Genomic DNA, 14,691 nt, shown 5'->3' on the forward strand with positions numbered 1-14,691 from the left:
GTAATGGGTGTCGTTAATGTCTACTTAAAAGGAGTAACAAAGGAATTGTGATGTTGATGGGCAGTCATGTGAACGTTTATATGAGCTTCATGTAAACCTTAGTGGAACTACTTGTTCCCCATAAATCTTGCCACGAATTTCGTGGGTAACACCAGGCAATAGAAATCGGAATTAAATAGATCACTTTGCTATAAGGAGGAAATTCATATTTCCTCATATAGAGTGATATTGCAGTCTTTGATTTTTTTCTCATCAGGTAATACTGGAGAATTCAGGAAGGAAAACAAAATAGTAATTAATTTTTAGACTGGAATTTTTATTCCTTTATTGAAACTGTTGTAAAAATAACATTGATATAATTTAATTGTACGGATAATTTCTGTACATTTTTCTTCTCGTTTATGTAGAATTAATCACTTGGGCAGATATTTTACCTTGTACCATAAATCAATATTCAATGAGGAAGAGTTATGAAAAAGATTAAAAAAATAATTTTCGTTCCGAATAAAACATTCGGATTTTCAACAGGTGACACATAATGGAACCAAAAGTCAATAAATGTTCTCACAGAGGACATTGGGTTCAGTTTAATAACAAGATGATTATTAAACTTGCAGTAACATTTATATATATTTTTCTTTATAATTTAACACAAACGCATCTAGCCTACTATCACTGTATATACATGAAGGTTGATCGGTCGCATAAGGGTGTGGGTGGATGTGGGTGAGAGTATTGTTCGAGTTTAGGGGAACTTAACCAAGGGCGGCAGCCTTGGCGGCGTTGTGAGCAGCAGCGTTGGCAGCCCTGGCGGCCTGGACCTCAGGGGGCTCAACGGGGACACCCTGGGATGTGAGCTGTACGGGGGCAGCGGGAGCGTATCCATAGGGAGCAGGGGCATTATACTGAGCAGGAGCACCATAAGGAGCAGGGGCATTATACTGAGCAGGAGCACCATAGGGAGCAGGTGCACCATAGGGAGCGGGGGCAGGACCGTCGGAAACAATGCGAGCACCATCAGCGGCAGCAGCGGCACCTTGAGCGGCAGCCTGGGCACCCTGAGCCTCGGCGATGGAGTTCTGCTGGGCGACTTCGGCGGCGTCAAAGAAGTCAGCTCCAATGGGGGTTGGGCCACCAGCGTATGGAGCGGGAGCACCATAGCCTGCATAAGGCACTGGGGCGTACCCAGCCAGGCTGACGGCCAAGACGGCGCAAGCAACGATCTGTGGACAAAGAAATACAAACTTGAAACTAGCACGGACACAACTCACATATACATTCAGATCTCGTGAGTTAAAATAATAAAACTTGTATGGTATCAGCTACTGGGTGTGCAGGCCTTCTTGAAGTGGTGCTACCTACATGACCTGCGTACCAATGTTTCGATCTTTTGTCTTCTACCATCAAAATTAATTTGATAAAGCAGATGGAGGGAACACCACAGGTCTTAGAAATACTAAGGAAATTCGATAGTATAAGGCAGTAATGTACAAAAAAATTGGTGACCAGAAGAAGGAAAGGGGTAAGGTAAGAATGAGCCTTCACAGTACTGTAGTAGTCGATCACTCCGCGTGTGTTAGTTCATGCGTGAACAATCTGTTTCTCTCATCAACAGTGCTTGTAATCAATATTTCTCCCTCTCTTGACTTTCTAATTTAAATTATTCGGTAATAACTAAAATCCTTTAAAGAAAACGGTGTTTCAAAAGTTTTTGAACAAGGTGGTCCTGGCTCCAATCCAGGTAAGGTAAGGTACGGATGTATTCTGCCCGAAGGCAAGTTCGAACCTTCGCAGAGGTGTGCCTGAGCCAGAGTTTACGTACAGTAAGATGGCCAGTTCCTTTCCGCTACTTTCTTTACCCCCCACCAACAGCGCGTGGCAACCCATCCAAATCTTCACCACGCCCAATGTTGCTTAGCTTCGGAGATCTCACGGGATCCGGTGTTTCGACACGGCTACGGCCGTTGGCCCAATCCAGGTCTAATAATAATAATAATAATAATAATAATAATAATAATAATAATAATAATAATAATAATAATAATAATGTTACTTGCTTGACGTCCCACTAACTACTCTGTTACGGTTTCCGGAGACGCCGAGGTGCTGGAATTTAGTCCCGCAGGAGTTCTTTTACGGTGCCAATAAACCTACCTGCAGGAGGATGACGTATTTGAGCACCTTCAAATACCACCTGCCAAGTTGGGCCTGTAGGCCAGCACCTCAACCACCTGAGCCACTCAACCCAGCAATCGAGGTCTAGGCATGAGAGAGGATCTTTTAAATAATATTCTTTCTGTCTCTAAGAAAAGTAGATGTCCCGTGTGTATGGGAACGTGAATGATTGGGAAGTGTACCCTAAAGAAATAGTGTTCGTAACTCCACCAGGAGACAAATAAGCGAGGCCATGAAGGCACCTGCAGGGGAGGAAGGTAAAGGCTTCCACTGTACGTCAGCCGATTGTGATTTTTAGTGTAGACTGAATGAACCCTAGTAGCAGTAATGTATTGATACTCAAAAAAGAATGAAGGCATGCTACTGTATGTTTCGCGCTTTTAGTATGTAATCAGATGTGATTCTAATTATTATCAAAACTGAATTCACCTTATATGTAGATACAAACACTGTGGACAGGCAGAACATCCATTACAGAAGAAACTCTGCTATCAAAAACACTTCAAAAGAAAACGATAGAAAAAGATATTTTTGGATAAAATGAATTGCTCCGATCTTCACTGCCTCTTTCCTTTCTATTTTTGCTCTTTCATTACGGTAGTTCCAGTGTTTGCTATGTTATGACAAAGGAGATGAATAACGGAATGCGTGGCTGACTTGGACTGCCTCTTAACCTTTTCTATTGCGAACTCAGTTCACAGTTCTAGACCTTCAGACAAGCAACTCAATGTTGAAAACATCCTAGGGATATGAGCTACGAATTTTAGGTAAATATAATAAAGTATGAAAGTATGTTTTATTCATTCCTAAAAAATTACAATCCTTTTCTTAATCATCGTTATCCGATCGATTATATTAGCAGTTTGCCTTTTTTCTACCATTATGAGCGCTAATGTGAGTCAATGCACTGTTTCACTTAAGCCGCTGTAACTACATTCCGTGTGGACATTTTTCAAAATATCAAAAAATCCCTGAGGGTATTGAAGCAAGGAACACCCTACAGAAAAAAATTATGTACATAAGTTAATTTGGATAGGATTTGAATAAAAAATAAAAAGATTAGGAAAAACAAGCGATTTCAGGCATTTTTTCGGAACTGCATTTATGCCGGAATTGATTTCAGAAATGTGTTTTTTAAGTTTTGATAGAGCTATCCATGACTCACAATTTGAAACCTTTTTGTGCCCTGTATCCCTTTAACTCTCGGCACAATTGAGGAAATTTCTTAATTTTACCTTTTATCTGTTAAGAAATGTTTTCAACAAAGTATGAATGAATATTGATTTGGATGCTCTTGGACAATAGAACGACTTGCATAATAGTGGTATGATGTGTATAATATATGAGTGACAATGTGGGAAGACAATAGGGCTGTCATCTGACAGCATCTAAGACACTCCCACGTGATGAGGATTCGAAATACCCTTCGCTTTAAGGATCTGACAGTTGAGAGATGATCCCGATGTTTTTCTTTACATCTAATCTGTCTAGCATAGCTCATAGTTTTTCTATCGAGCCTTTTCACTTTAGAGATAATAATAATAATCGTATGGCCTCAGCTACCGTGTGCAGACATTTCAATTTGACGCCATCTGGCTGTCTGCTCGTCAATTTCGACGTTCCGTTTTACTCTAGACACACTAGATGGCAAACAGAGTAATCCAGATCTCTCTTGGGCGTCTGTGGCTGAGATATTTATTATATTTGACAGATGAGCATACATTTGGATAGAAATATGTTACCTAGCAAGAGTACTTTGAAACCTGCGCGGGCCACGGGTCGGTATAAAGAGAGCTGTACAGGCCGTGGATCTGAATAAAGAAAGCTGTTCAGGCTACGGATCTGTATAAAGAAAGCTAGACAGGCCGTGGGAGAGCTGCGTATGCCGTGGATCTATATAAAGAAAGCTGCACAGGCCGTGGATCTCTACAAAGAAGGCTGTACAGGCCGTGGATCTGAATAAAGAAAGCTGCACAGGCCGTGGATCTGTATAAAAAAAGCTGTTTAGGATACGGATCTGTATACAGAAAGCTACACAGGCCGTGGGAGAGCTGCGTATGCCGTGGATCTGTTTAAAAAGCAGGCCGTGGATCTCTACAAAGAAGGCTGTACAGGCCGTGGATCTGTATATCATAACCATCCATTGCTAGATTACATCGCGTTGAACATTAATTTTTGAAAGACGTATTTACGAGCATCTGATGTTCCCAAAAGGAAATATAATAACATTTTTCTCATTTGTTGTCACACTATTTCTCCGATCAGTGATTTATTTAATAGGACTCGAAAACACAAGAATAATTTAATTATAATTTCGTATTTGTCATCGAAGATTTGGTGGCAGTGTTGGTGTTTATTGCCTTCAGGTATAACACTGCCGAATAGGTTAGATCAGTGCGTTCCAGTACGGACAGTTATACTCTATACTCGGAAGAGACCTGGGTTCAAATCCCCCATCAGCCATCCTCAAAATGGTTCCCCATTGTTTTCCTATTTCAACTAAAGGCAGATGCTGCGATAGTACCTTTGTTACGGCCACTTACTTCCCAATCCTACCATTTACAACTGCACCTTCACTCACAGACAACACCCTCATACAGCGGAACTTGTACCTCAACCCCATGTGGGGTACAGGGAAATGCAGCTACGGAACTGGCGAACCGAACATGTCCTCGGACACTCCGGGCACGCTAACAGAAATAAGGGCATAACACAATGCGAAAATCGCAGATTAGTTCAATTTTGATTTCTTTAAAGTATGGGTTTATTTGTAATAATCGAGCATACCTGTGACGCAATAGACATAGAAAAAAGTACTTTCAAATTAAAGTAAGAATAATTATGTTGAAAATAACAATCCTCTCTATCAACTAATCATACCGAAGGCCTGTGAAGCTGGGGGCAGGTGAGATGTGTATTTCAGTCCGTATAATGATGCCATCAGTTGTAACAGAACAAGGAACTCCATAAAAGCGAGAAGCTAAGAAGGAAAAAGAGAAAGAGGACGATGACCAGGAGATTTTTTTTTTGTCACGGTTGTCCACTTTTTTTATTTGGCAGATTATTACTGTACTTCAATTTGCAAGTGCTGTTTCCTTTAAGTGCTTTGAGGGTACAAAGTTCGGAAGATACTGGTTGTAAAAAATGTAACATTGAAAAATAAAACCCTGATCCGAATCTTTCTCTATTAATTCGAGTAAATATGAAAGAAGATTCCCGAATTACATTAATTGCACAGTGAGTGATAACCGAATTCTAACTGTAATTAATGACACTTTTTTATGAAGAGGTGTTTAATTTCCTTGAGAGGAAAGTACAACTTTGATTTCGGGATCTGGACCTATATTACCTTCCTAAGGGAAATCATGATTTTTCTACCAATAGTAAATCGCTTGACTGGGTGAGGTATTTGTTCGTCCGTTGTACTCTCCTATTCCTTGTTTCTCAAGACTTTCTCTCCTTGATCTCCAGAATTCGGCGAGATTTTAGTAGTTCTTAAGGAATATCGTATGACATTGTCGCGTCTCTGTTGCACGGATTCCACCCAGTGTGCAATATAAGTTTACACGATTGTCTTCCTGACGTATTTAAGCAAAAGTTTATGCGGTCAGAATTTGGATAGATGACCATATGGACTCCAGTGCAGAGGCCGTCTGCTTTTGTAAGTAATGTTTCGTAAAGGACCACTAGGTTTCTGAGAAATCATTCTGCTTGGTTCATTGGTGACTCGTAATGTCTGTTCGTGTATTCGACTGCTGTTTATGATGACACAAGTTTCCGTGCTCGCCTTGCAGCACCGCGGCAGACAATACTCGCTACACCAGGAATTGTGACTGTGTTCTTCATTCACTGCGAGTACAGGCGGAGGTCTTTGTTCAGGGAGGGGGAGATCGCTTTAAACATTTCATCAGATACATGAACAAATTGTTCCAGCTGGCCTTACTGACATATTCAGTGTAATTCCTCAACAGTGCAGAAAGTCTTGAATTTCACTATCGTCACTGAAGGTCCTACAACTATGTAATTATGCATACCCCGACTCACGTTATCACACTCGTTCTTTCCTCTCGCTATATGTGGAATGCATGTCTGAAGTCTTACAGTCGAAATTTGAGACATTCTGTATATTTAAGAGTTAATTTTATCCTTAATACCGGAGTTCAGAAAATAATAAATACTTGGACACTTTTCTGCCTATTAATCATTAGGCATCTAAGAACACTTGATTTGGCGTATTAGAAAACATCATGCTTAAAACACCTCCAATCTGTTTGCGTGATAAAAATGCTATATTTACAGTCATAATGTTTGTCTTTATGCCAGTATAATTTCAAGAACACTGCACGCTATCAGAATATTATCCGACAGGTAGCAATGATATGAAGCCAAGCTCTGGTTGTCCTGAGAATGATTTTCTGTGGTTTCCAATTCTCACTTTCAGTCAAATGCTGGGACAGTTCCTATTGTTAGGCCACTTCTACTTCCTTACCCAATTCCATTCGCCAACATTCATTACCTCCTGAACTGAGGTAAACGTCGGGAACAGCAGCCGGCTGTAAAAACATGCCATATAATTTCATCTCATCCACTACACAGTATCAGAAAACAGGTCTAAGGGGGCAATGATATGGAGTGGCAGCAACTTCAACGGGCATTAAATTACTTATCTTGAGAATAGCACGACTTGGCCAGAGAGAGGGCATAAATCCTCTTTGGGTTGGGGAATAAAAACACTGGAAAGAAAAAAATAGCACAATGACCCACTATGACCTCTCAGATCAGTAGAATTTTCCTAACCATCGACTATAGAGGAAGAACAAAGATTTGAATAGGTGGTAGTGTTTATTGTTTTCTGAGGAAGTACAGCCGGGCAAGCAATTTCTATTAACACTAATCAGAGGAATATAATAGCTCCCTCTTTAGACCAGTAGTATGTGTCGGCCTCACAGGTTCGAATCCAGTAGCCTACACACGGTTATTATTGAAATTTCACGACCGCATTGTACTCGAAGTAACATTTTCAGCGTATTAGACCTTGTTCAGTACACACTATGTTAAGTACAGTAAAATGTAAGAATGGCGTGTGGCCTGCGGTGAGGTCTGATGCAGGTCTTTCAAGTTGACCTGCGCATCTGTAAAGATGGGGGCCCTATTTATGATGAATTCTAATGCTGAGGACAGCACGCACACACCCAGCCCCCAGCCATGGGAATTAACCAATGAAGGTTAAAATCGCCTTCCCGGCTGGGAATCGAACCCTGGACCTTGTCGACCGAAGGCAAACACGCTAAGCATTTAGCCATGAAGCTAGACGCAATCTTAATGAAACAATGGTTCAATTATAAATAATTAAGGCGTTGATAGTGGAAAGGTAGTAAGTGCCAAAACATGAAGAAGGTAGTAAGAACCAAGGCCAACATCGCGGAGAAAATACTGCAGGTAGTCCATACATAATTAGGATGCAATCATAGTGAAACCATGGTGCAACAGTAAATAATTAAGGCGTTGATAGTGGAAAGGTAGTAAGTGCCAAAACATGAAGAAGGTAGTAAGAACCAAGGCCAACACCGCAGAGAAAGTACTGTAGGTAGTCCATACATAATTAGAATGCAATCATAGTGAGACCACGGTGCAACAGTAAATAATTAAGGCGTTGATATGGGAATGATAGTAAGTGCCAAAAGAAATATATATATATATATATCGCATTTGTTTTACGTGAAGAAGGTAGTAAGGTCTAAGGCCAACACCGCAGGGAAAGTAGGTAGAAAAATGTTCCCACTAGATCGCTCATGTGGCCAATAACAGGCTCTTGGCGCAGAGAACGCAGTAACTGCTTTTGGCATTTACTACCTTTCCCATCTCAAAGCCTCTTCTTCATACGATAATGAATTCCGTTATGGACCTTAAGAGGGGGATGAGGAAGTGCTTTGAATGGGTCTTTATGGGACTGAGACTAGGACTTTAAGAAGGGAAGAAGGAAGAAGATTGAAATATCTTGAAATGTGGGTGTGGAGGAAAATGGAGATGATGAACTGGCAAAACAAATTAAGGAATGAAGTAATATTCGAAAGAGTAGGTGAAGAAAGGTCGACAATACTGGAAACTATTCAAAAGAGAATTGGTTACGGAGGAAATGTTTATTAACACAGGTATTGGAACGAAAAGTTGCGGAGAGAAGTTTGAGAGGAAGAAAGAGGTATCAGATGATAGTCAGTGTGGAAAATTAATGAAAGATACTGGAAGACTAAAAGGGTGACAGAGGACAGGTCAACTTGGAAAATGCATGTGAAAACCTGCTGATAGGCAGAGAACCGATGATGATGATGATGATGATGAGGAGGAGGAGGAGGAGAAGGAGAAGGATTGTTGACAATTTTAGTACTACGACAATAAGCCTGGAAAATATGTAGTGGAAGAAAGTATCTGTCTGCTTCGCCTACACGAGATTTCAATCTTGATTACCTTGTGTGGGGAATGCGGTTCCTTGTAGTGCACCTGCAACATTCATTCTGTTGTGTACAAAGTACCATTATGTCTACTCCGTTGGATATTCCAGTTTCTTTTGCAAATGTAGTGTGGACCCCGAATGGTAAACAGATCTAGATCTCACCTTGAAAGGAGGGAATCAGTGTCAATGCCAACTGGGTGTGGAAAGGGCAACTAAGTTGAAGACAAATGACGCAAGACGTGCGGGCAGGTTGTTTTGCCGCAGGGCATCGCAGACATGTGGCCCCACATAGGCAGTCTGGTTAACTGAAAGTGAATTTCTCTTCGGTTTTTTGTAATATTATACTGACAGCCGGGAGCCTCCGTGGCTCAGACGGCAGCGCGCCGGCCTCTCACCGCCGGGTTCCGTGGTGCAAATCCCGGTCACTCCATGTGAGATTTGTGCTGGACAAGGCAGAGACGGGACAGTTTTTTCTCAGGGTACTCCGGTTTTCTCTGCCATGTTTCATTCCAGCAACACTCTCCAATATCATTTCATTTTATCTCTCATTTATTAATCATTGCCCCCGAGGAGTGGACAGTCTTCAGCAGCCGGCACAATTCCTATCCTCACCTGGTCGAATGACTGGAAACAGGCTGTGGATTTTCTTTTTATACTGACAGTCGAGTATTTAGATATGATTAAGGTCAGTACACGAGTCTCCTACAAGATTAAAAGTCCGAAGCTCGAACTCTTGCTAGTTAAAATACTGGTAGAACAATCCACTCTATAATGTCCTCCCCTTTCCTGTCTAATCACCCTCAGTCGGCTCTTATTCCTTTTCAACCCCGACGGTAAGATGCCAGTGGAGTACTGATTTGTTTACAGAGATTCGTCTTCATTTACCGTTTAAAACATTCCTCGAACATTCATTGTAAGAGAATGGAAAAGAAAAGGTCATTATCCTACACAATTTCGTGATAGAATTTTGAATAATTTATTTCACCTACTTGTTCCAGGTTTCTGTTCCCATTCTCACTACCTTTCTGTATTCAGCCTTTTCTTACCTTCTGACCCCGACTATGTAAGGTTCATTAATTTTGTTTCCCTTATTTTGCGATCCTTTCGTTTCGCTGATAGCAACCTACATTCGTTAAATGATTGGTCCTGCTGACAATTCTCATGCCTTGCTGATGAAAATAACCAAAACCCAAAACCCCGTGCAGCAAAAGCCCCGAAGGGCCATGACCTGCCAAGCGCGACCGCTGTTCAGCCCGAAGGCCTGCAAATTGCGAGGTGTCCCCTGGTCAGCACGGCGAATCCTCTCAGCCGTTAATTTTGGCTTTCTGGACCAGGAACGCTGACTCATCGTCAGTTAGCTCCTCAATTGTAATCACGTAGGCTGAGTGACGTGGACCTGGAACGAGCCCTCAGACCCTGCTAAAATTCTCTGACCTGGTCAGGAATCAAACCCGGGGCGTCCTCGTGAGAAGTACGCACGCTACCCCAACACCGTAGGGCCGGCGCTTATAACAACCACCATATTAGATACATGTAAACATCCTTTTAAAGGACACGCTTTTTTCCTACACGGTCTGATACTGAGAATAATCTGTAGGCTTAAACATTCTTCAGCTTATTTCTGTTATTTTTGAGATCACTCAGGCTTATTTTGGTCTTTAGCCGGATGCCCTTCCTGACGGCATGTGCCTTTTGAGTTGAACATTCCAGCCCAGGGTCAACCGGGATTGAAACCTTTACTGCTCGTACTATTTTTTCATACATTTCAGACCTTCATTATTTCCCTTACGTAAAATATTATCCCACATCTTTCTCGTACTTGCCCTTCCATTTCTCTTCATTAATTCGAATATTAAATTCAATATCCAATCAGCCGCGCTGAATAGCTCAGACAGACGAGCGCCGGCCTTCTGAGTTCAGGTTGACAGGTTCGAACTTTGGCTCAATCCGGCACGTTAAAGAACTTCTGTGGGACAAAATTCTGGCACCTCGGCGTCTCCGAAAATCATAAAAGTAGGACGTAAAACTAATAATATAATTATGATGAAGCAAATGTATTTAATCAACAGGGCCAATAGTTTTTAAAAAATCTCGTCAAAATCACCATAAACATGGTTCCCTTCTGGACACTTACTTTTCTAATAGAAAACCTAAAGGCAGGCATTAATAAAATTGGATATGTATATATCTCCCCTAGTGCACCATCACCGCAATTACCTACGTAGGAGGTTTGCAGTGGTGTCTCAACGACGTATTAGCTGCCAGCGTCTTGGAAGGTATGGCAATCTGACGATCCTACTGCTACACTGGGGAGAAATGCTGGTAATTTCACGACTGAAAAAGCCTAACGGGGTTGAATATTTTAATCTCCTTCAAATGTGACTAACCAATTTTGAAAGATCATATTTAAAATTGACTCGGATTCGAATGAAACCATCTTGGTGAGTGGTACGCCTAATTTCCTTGTCTTTCTGTAGACCAACAGTCATACTATGTTCATGGTTCGGTGAGAATGATAAAATATTATGAACTATCGAAGGTGAACGATCAAATAGATTTTAGTTCTTGCCTGCTTTCAGTACTTAGCCTCTAATATGTTTAATGGGCAGTTCGATTTGCGATGTTCATTAAAAACGAGGAAAGAAAATTCTTACTCTGGAATTCCCTAAAGTAATACTGCAATCATACTTTCCAATGCAGGTGAGCATTCTGCCACCTCATCCAATCAGTCTTAAATGTCTGATAGGGCTGGAAATCGAGCCGAAACGTCGGAGGGAAGAAGCTACGTTACGATAAGAGATATCTTACATTACTGATGAACATTTCAGCATGGATATTTAAAAGTAAAAAAATATTATTAGAACTTCTAGCTGAATAAAGTCGTAAATGACGCCTGACTGGGGGATGCAATATTAAGGAATTAGTGACGCGGAGGACAAAACAGAAATTAAATCCGTGAATGTATGAGATAAAAAAAGATAAATTACTTGTGATAAACTTCTAATTGACTTCAGACTTCGAAATCGTTGAACTAGGTGCTATGGATGGAGCTATTTTATAAGCAGGGGGGGGGGGGGGGAATACAGTAGAAAATCAGTAAAGAAGAGATAGAGAAGAAATTCTATTGAAAAATGGAAAAGAATGAGGGAAGAAATAGAATAAAAAAAGAAAATGAAGATACTAGTAACTATAAAAATAATTATAAGAGAAATGGAAAAGTAAATTTAAAGAGAGTAAGGATGATAAAGCAAAGGAAGTGAAAGAAATATCCATCACCTTAAGTATGAAATTTGATTTTCTAGCGGTCATGGAAGATTTGAATTAATTTTAATTTTAAGAGGGCTATAAACATAATTGGAAGAAAAATAGAAACTGAAAAACGTGAATTTAAAGAGAAAGAAGGAAAGAGAGTTAAAGGAAAAGAAGTGAGACAAATATCCACCATCTCAAGTGTGAAATTTGATTTTCTAGCAGTCATGCAAGATTTGAATTAATTTTAAGAGCAAAAACGGGGGTAAATATTGATTACTATATGATATGAAAAATAGAGTTACAAGTCTTATAGAAAGTTCACGGTATAAATAGAGTTATGGAAATAAGAAAGAACTTTTATAGATTAATGAAATGAAGAGTGGAAATAGATTTTGGTTTTTTCTTTAAAGAGATTGAAAGTTAAAAGAATCGAAGAAGACAACTTACCAGAACCTTCATGTTTGGCGTAGCGCTGCTGGTATGGTCCAGTACTCGCTTAAAGGATGCTGTTGTGTCTGTGTGTGTCCATTGGCTGAGTGGGAACGCTTTATATAGCGCGCTCGCAAAGTGAAATCACCTTGGTGCACCGACTGCGTGCCTTGAGCCGTCTCCCTACTCCCCACTCCCCCTCCCCCTTCCTGCCCTCATGCCATTTGCATTGTTATCTATCTGAGTACTGTATTGACAATGACGGGGTAACGCTCCATTTAGGAATTCACTCAGCTATGACATGTAATGATGCGTCCAACTTCTCCAACGCAAGACAACGACAACGTGTGGGTGGGTGCACGTCTGCACAGATAGACGCGTGGCAGGACGCCCTGCCAGCTCAGTATACTGGCGCCAAGAATATATTTTACAATTTGAGAATTTCTTCTTTTTTTCTTCTTCTTTCATTACGGCCTTTGTAGAATCACGGCCAGCTTTGCCATAGTTTGAGTTTTCTTCTTCTCCTGCGCCCCAGAATCTCTTCATCTTTTCTTTCCTCCCCAATTGGTGCTTCTGTATCCTATCCCTGTACCTTTCTCTGTCATTGAGCTGTAGCATATTGGTTGGTGTTTATTCATTTCTTCAGATCTCTGTCCCTTCCACTTTGATCCCCATCTCAGTTCAAACAACCCACTTAGCTCCTTATGATAATTATATGGGGATATTAGGTCGTGTAATATTAATTATCAACTGCCTCGTTTCGATCCTGCGACCAGGATCGTCTTCATAGCAGTGAAAATAAATGAAAAAATGAAATGTCGTATGGCTTTTAGTGCCGGGATATCCCAGAACGGGTTCGGCTCGCCAGGTGCAGGTCTGACCTGCGCGTCATGATGAGGATGGAATGATGATGAAGACAACACATACACTCAGCCCCCGTGCCATTGGAATTAACCAATTAAGGTTAAAATCCCTGCCCCGGCCGGGAATCGAACCCGGGACCCTCTGAACCGAAGGCCAGTACGCTGACCGTTCAGCCAACGAGTCGGACTTCATAGCAGTAACAAAGCACAATGGCAACTGTCACTCCATAGTAACCAGACTCAAGATAGAGAGACCCTGTTAGAAACATAGTTCATTCAAGGGCCTCTAGAGTCACAGAGAAAGATGTTGACGAGTTAACTGTGGAGGGTAGCCATGATCTACTCAGTATATAACCGTCACCTTTGTTAAAATTATTCGGTCGTTTAGCAATTTCTTTTGCCTCACGAATGATTCTAGGAATAAAATGTTTCTCATTATAAATGAGAGAAGTTAAATGAAAAATGATTTGATGGTCACAGCAGACTTTTCTGGCTGACAAAGATGTAAGTGCCTGCGATGTTCTTTAACCTTTGTTGCTACTTTCCTACATGTTTGTCCAAAATAAACCGATTCACAGGAGCAAGGAATCATATATATTCCAGCGCAGTGTAAACCAATAGGATCTTCGACAGATCGCAAACAATGACCTATGATGATATTAGGCTTAAAAATGGTCTTAATATTGTGCTTTCTGAGAGTATTGCCAATCCTATCCGTGACAGATTGTACGTATGGCAAGAAGGCCAGACTCGGAGGACGAGAATCACGTGACAATCTGTCTTTTGGTTTAGGATGTAGCACTTCGTCAATTGTTTCGGAATCATAGTCATTATTCATCATCATTCGTTTTAGATTTTAGTCAGTGGATACATTTTGGAGTTTTTATTATCGTTTCATTTCCTTGCACCTCGTACCATTAGGGAGCGATTACCGAGCTATTTGGCCTCATTAAACAACAAACATCATCATCATCATCATCATCATCATGGCACGGATACCACAAGTGGAAGAAGCGCCTATGGAAAGATTCTGACCTATGCTCTTTTGGATGGATGCCCACAGCTTCCTGTTATTTGCATGTGTAGGGTCTTGGTTGTGATTTAACCTCACCACCACGTCCTATGAATTCTCAACTGGGTTCATATCAGGGGAATGAGGTGGCTACAAAAGTCATCAAAACTTTCCAGAATCAACTCTGGACGACATGGTTCCGGTGACGCTATTCATTATACTGTTGGAATTATCTCATCGTTGCAGGAGTGCGTGAAGGACTGCAAGTGATCACCAAGCAGTTCAGCGACCTGTACAGGTGGATGACAGGATCCAGTCCATGGCACGTGAACACACCCCACACCCTTATGGAGCTACCACCAACCTGTACGGTGCCTTGTTGACAACTGGGATACAACAGGGATTCATGGATTAACTAAACAAACTATAAAATCGTGAGACATATGAATACCAGAAATATTTGTATATGCAAATCCTCCACGCATACTTTTTTAAAATTTTGTATGTTG

At 41.1% G+C, this 14,691-nt stretch overlaps 1 protein-coding gene across 1 annotated transcript; it reads right to left on the reverse strand.

The window, feature by feature from the left end:
• Positions 1-295: 295 nt before the first annotated feature.
• On the reverse strand, positions 296-12,421 carry LOC136882140 (cuticle protein 12.5). Its single transcript, XM_067154684.2, has 2 exons — positions 12,326-12,421; positions 296-1,223 (listed from the first exon to the last, which is right to left on the reverse strand). Exons 1-2 carry the CDS (start codon positions 12,335-12,337, stop codon positions 756-758), a joined length of 480 nt encoding a protein of 159 aa, XP_067010785.1. The 5' UTR covers positions 12,338-12,421; the 3' UTR covers positions 296-755.
• Positions 12,422-14,691: the final 2,270 nt, after the last annotated feature.

This window comes from Anabrus simplex, chromosome 10, assembly GCF_040414725.1.
Source record: "Anabrus simplex isolate iqAnaSimp1 chromosome 10, ASM4041472v1, whole genome shotgun sequence".
In the NCBI taxonomy this organism is placed as follows: Eukaryota; Metazoa; Arthropoda; class Insecta; order Orthoptera; family Tettigoniidae; genus Anabrus; species Anabrus simplex.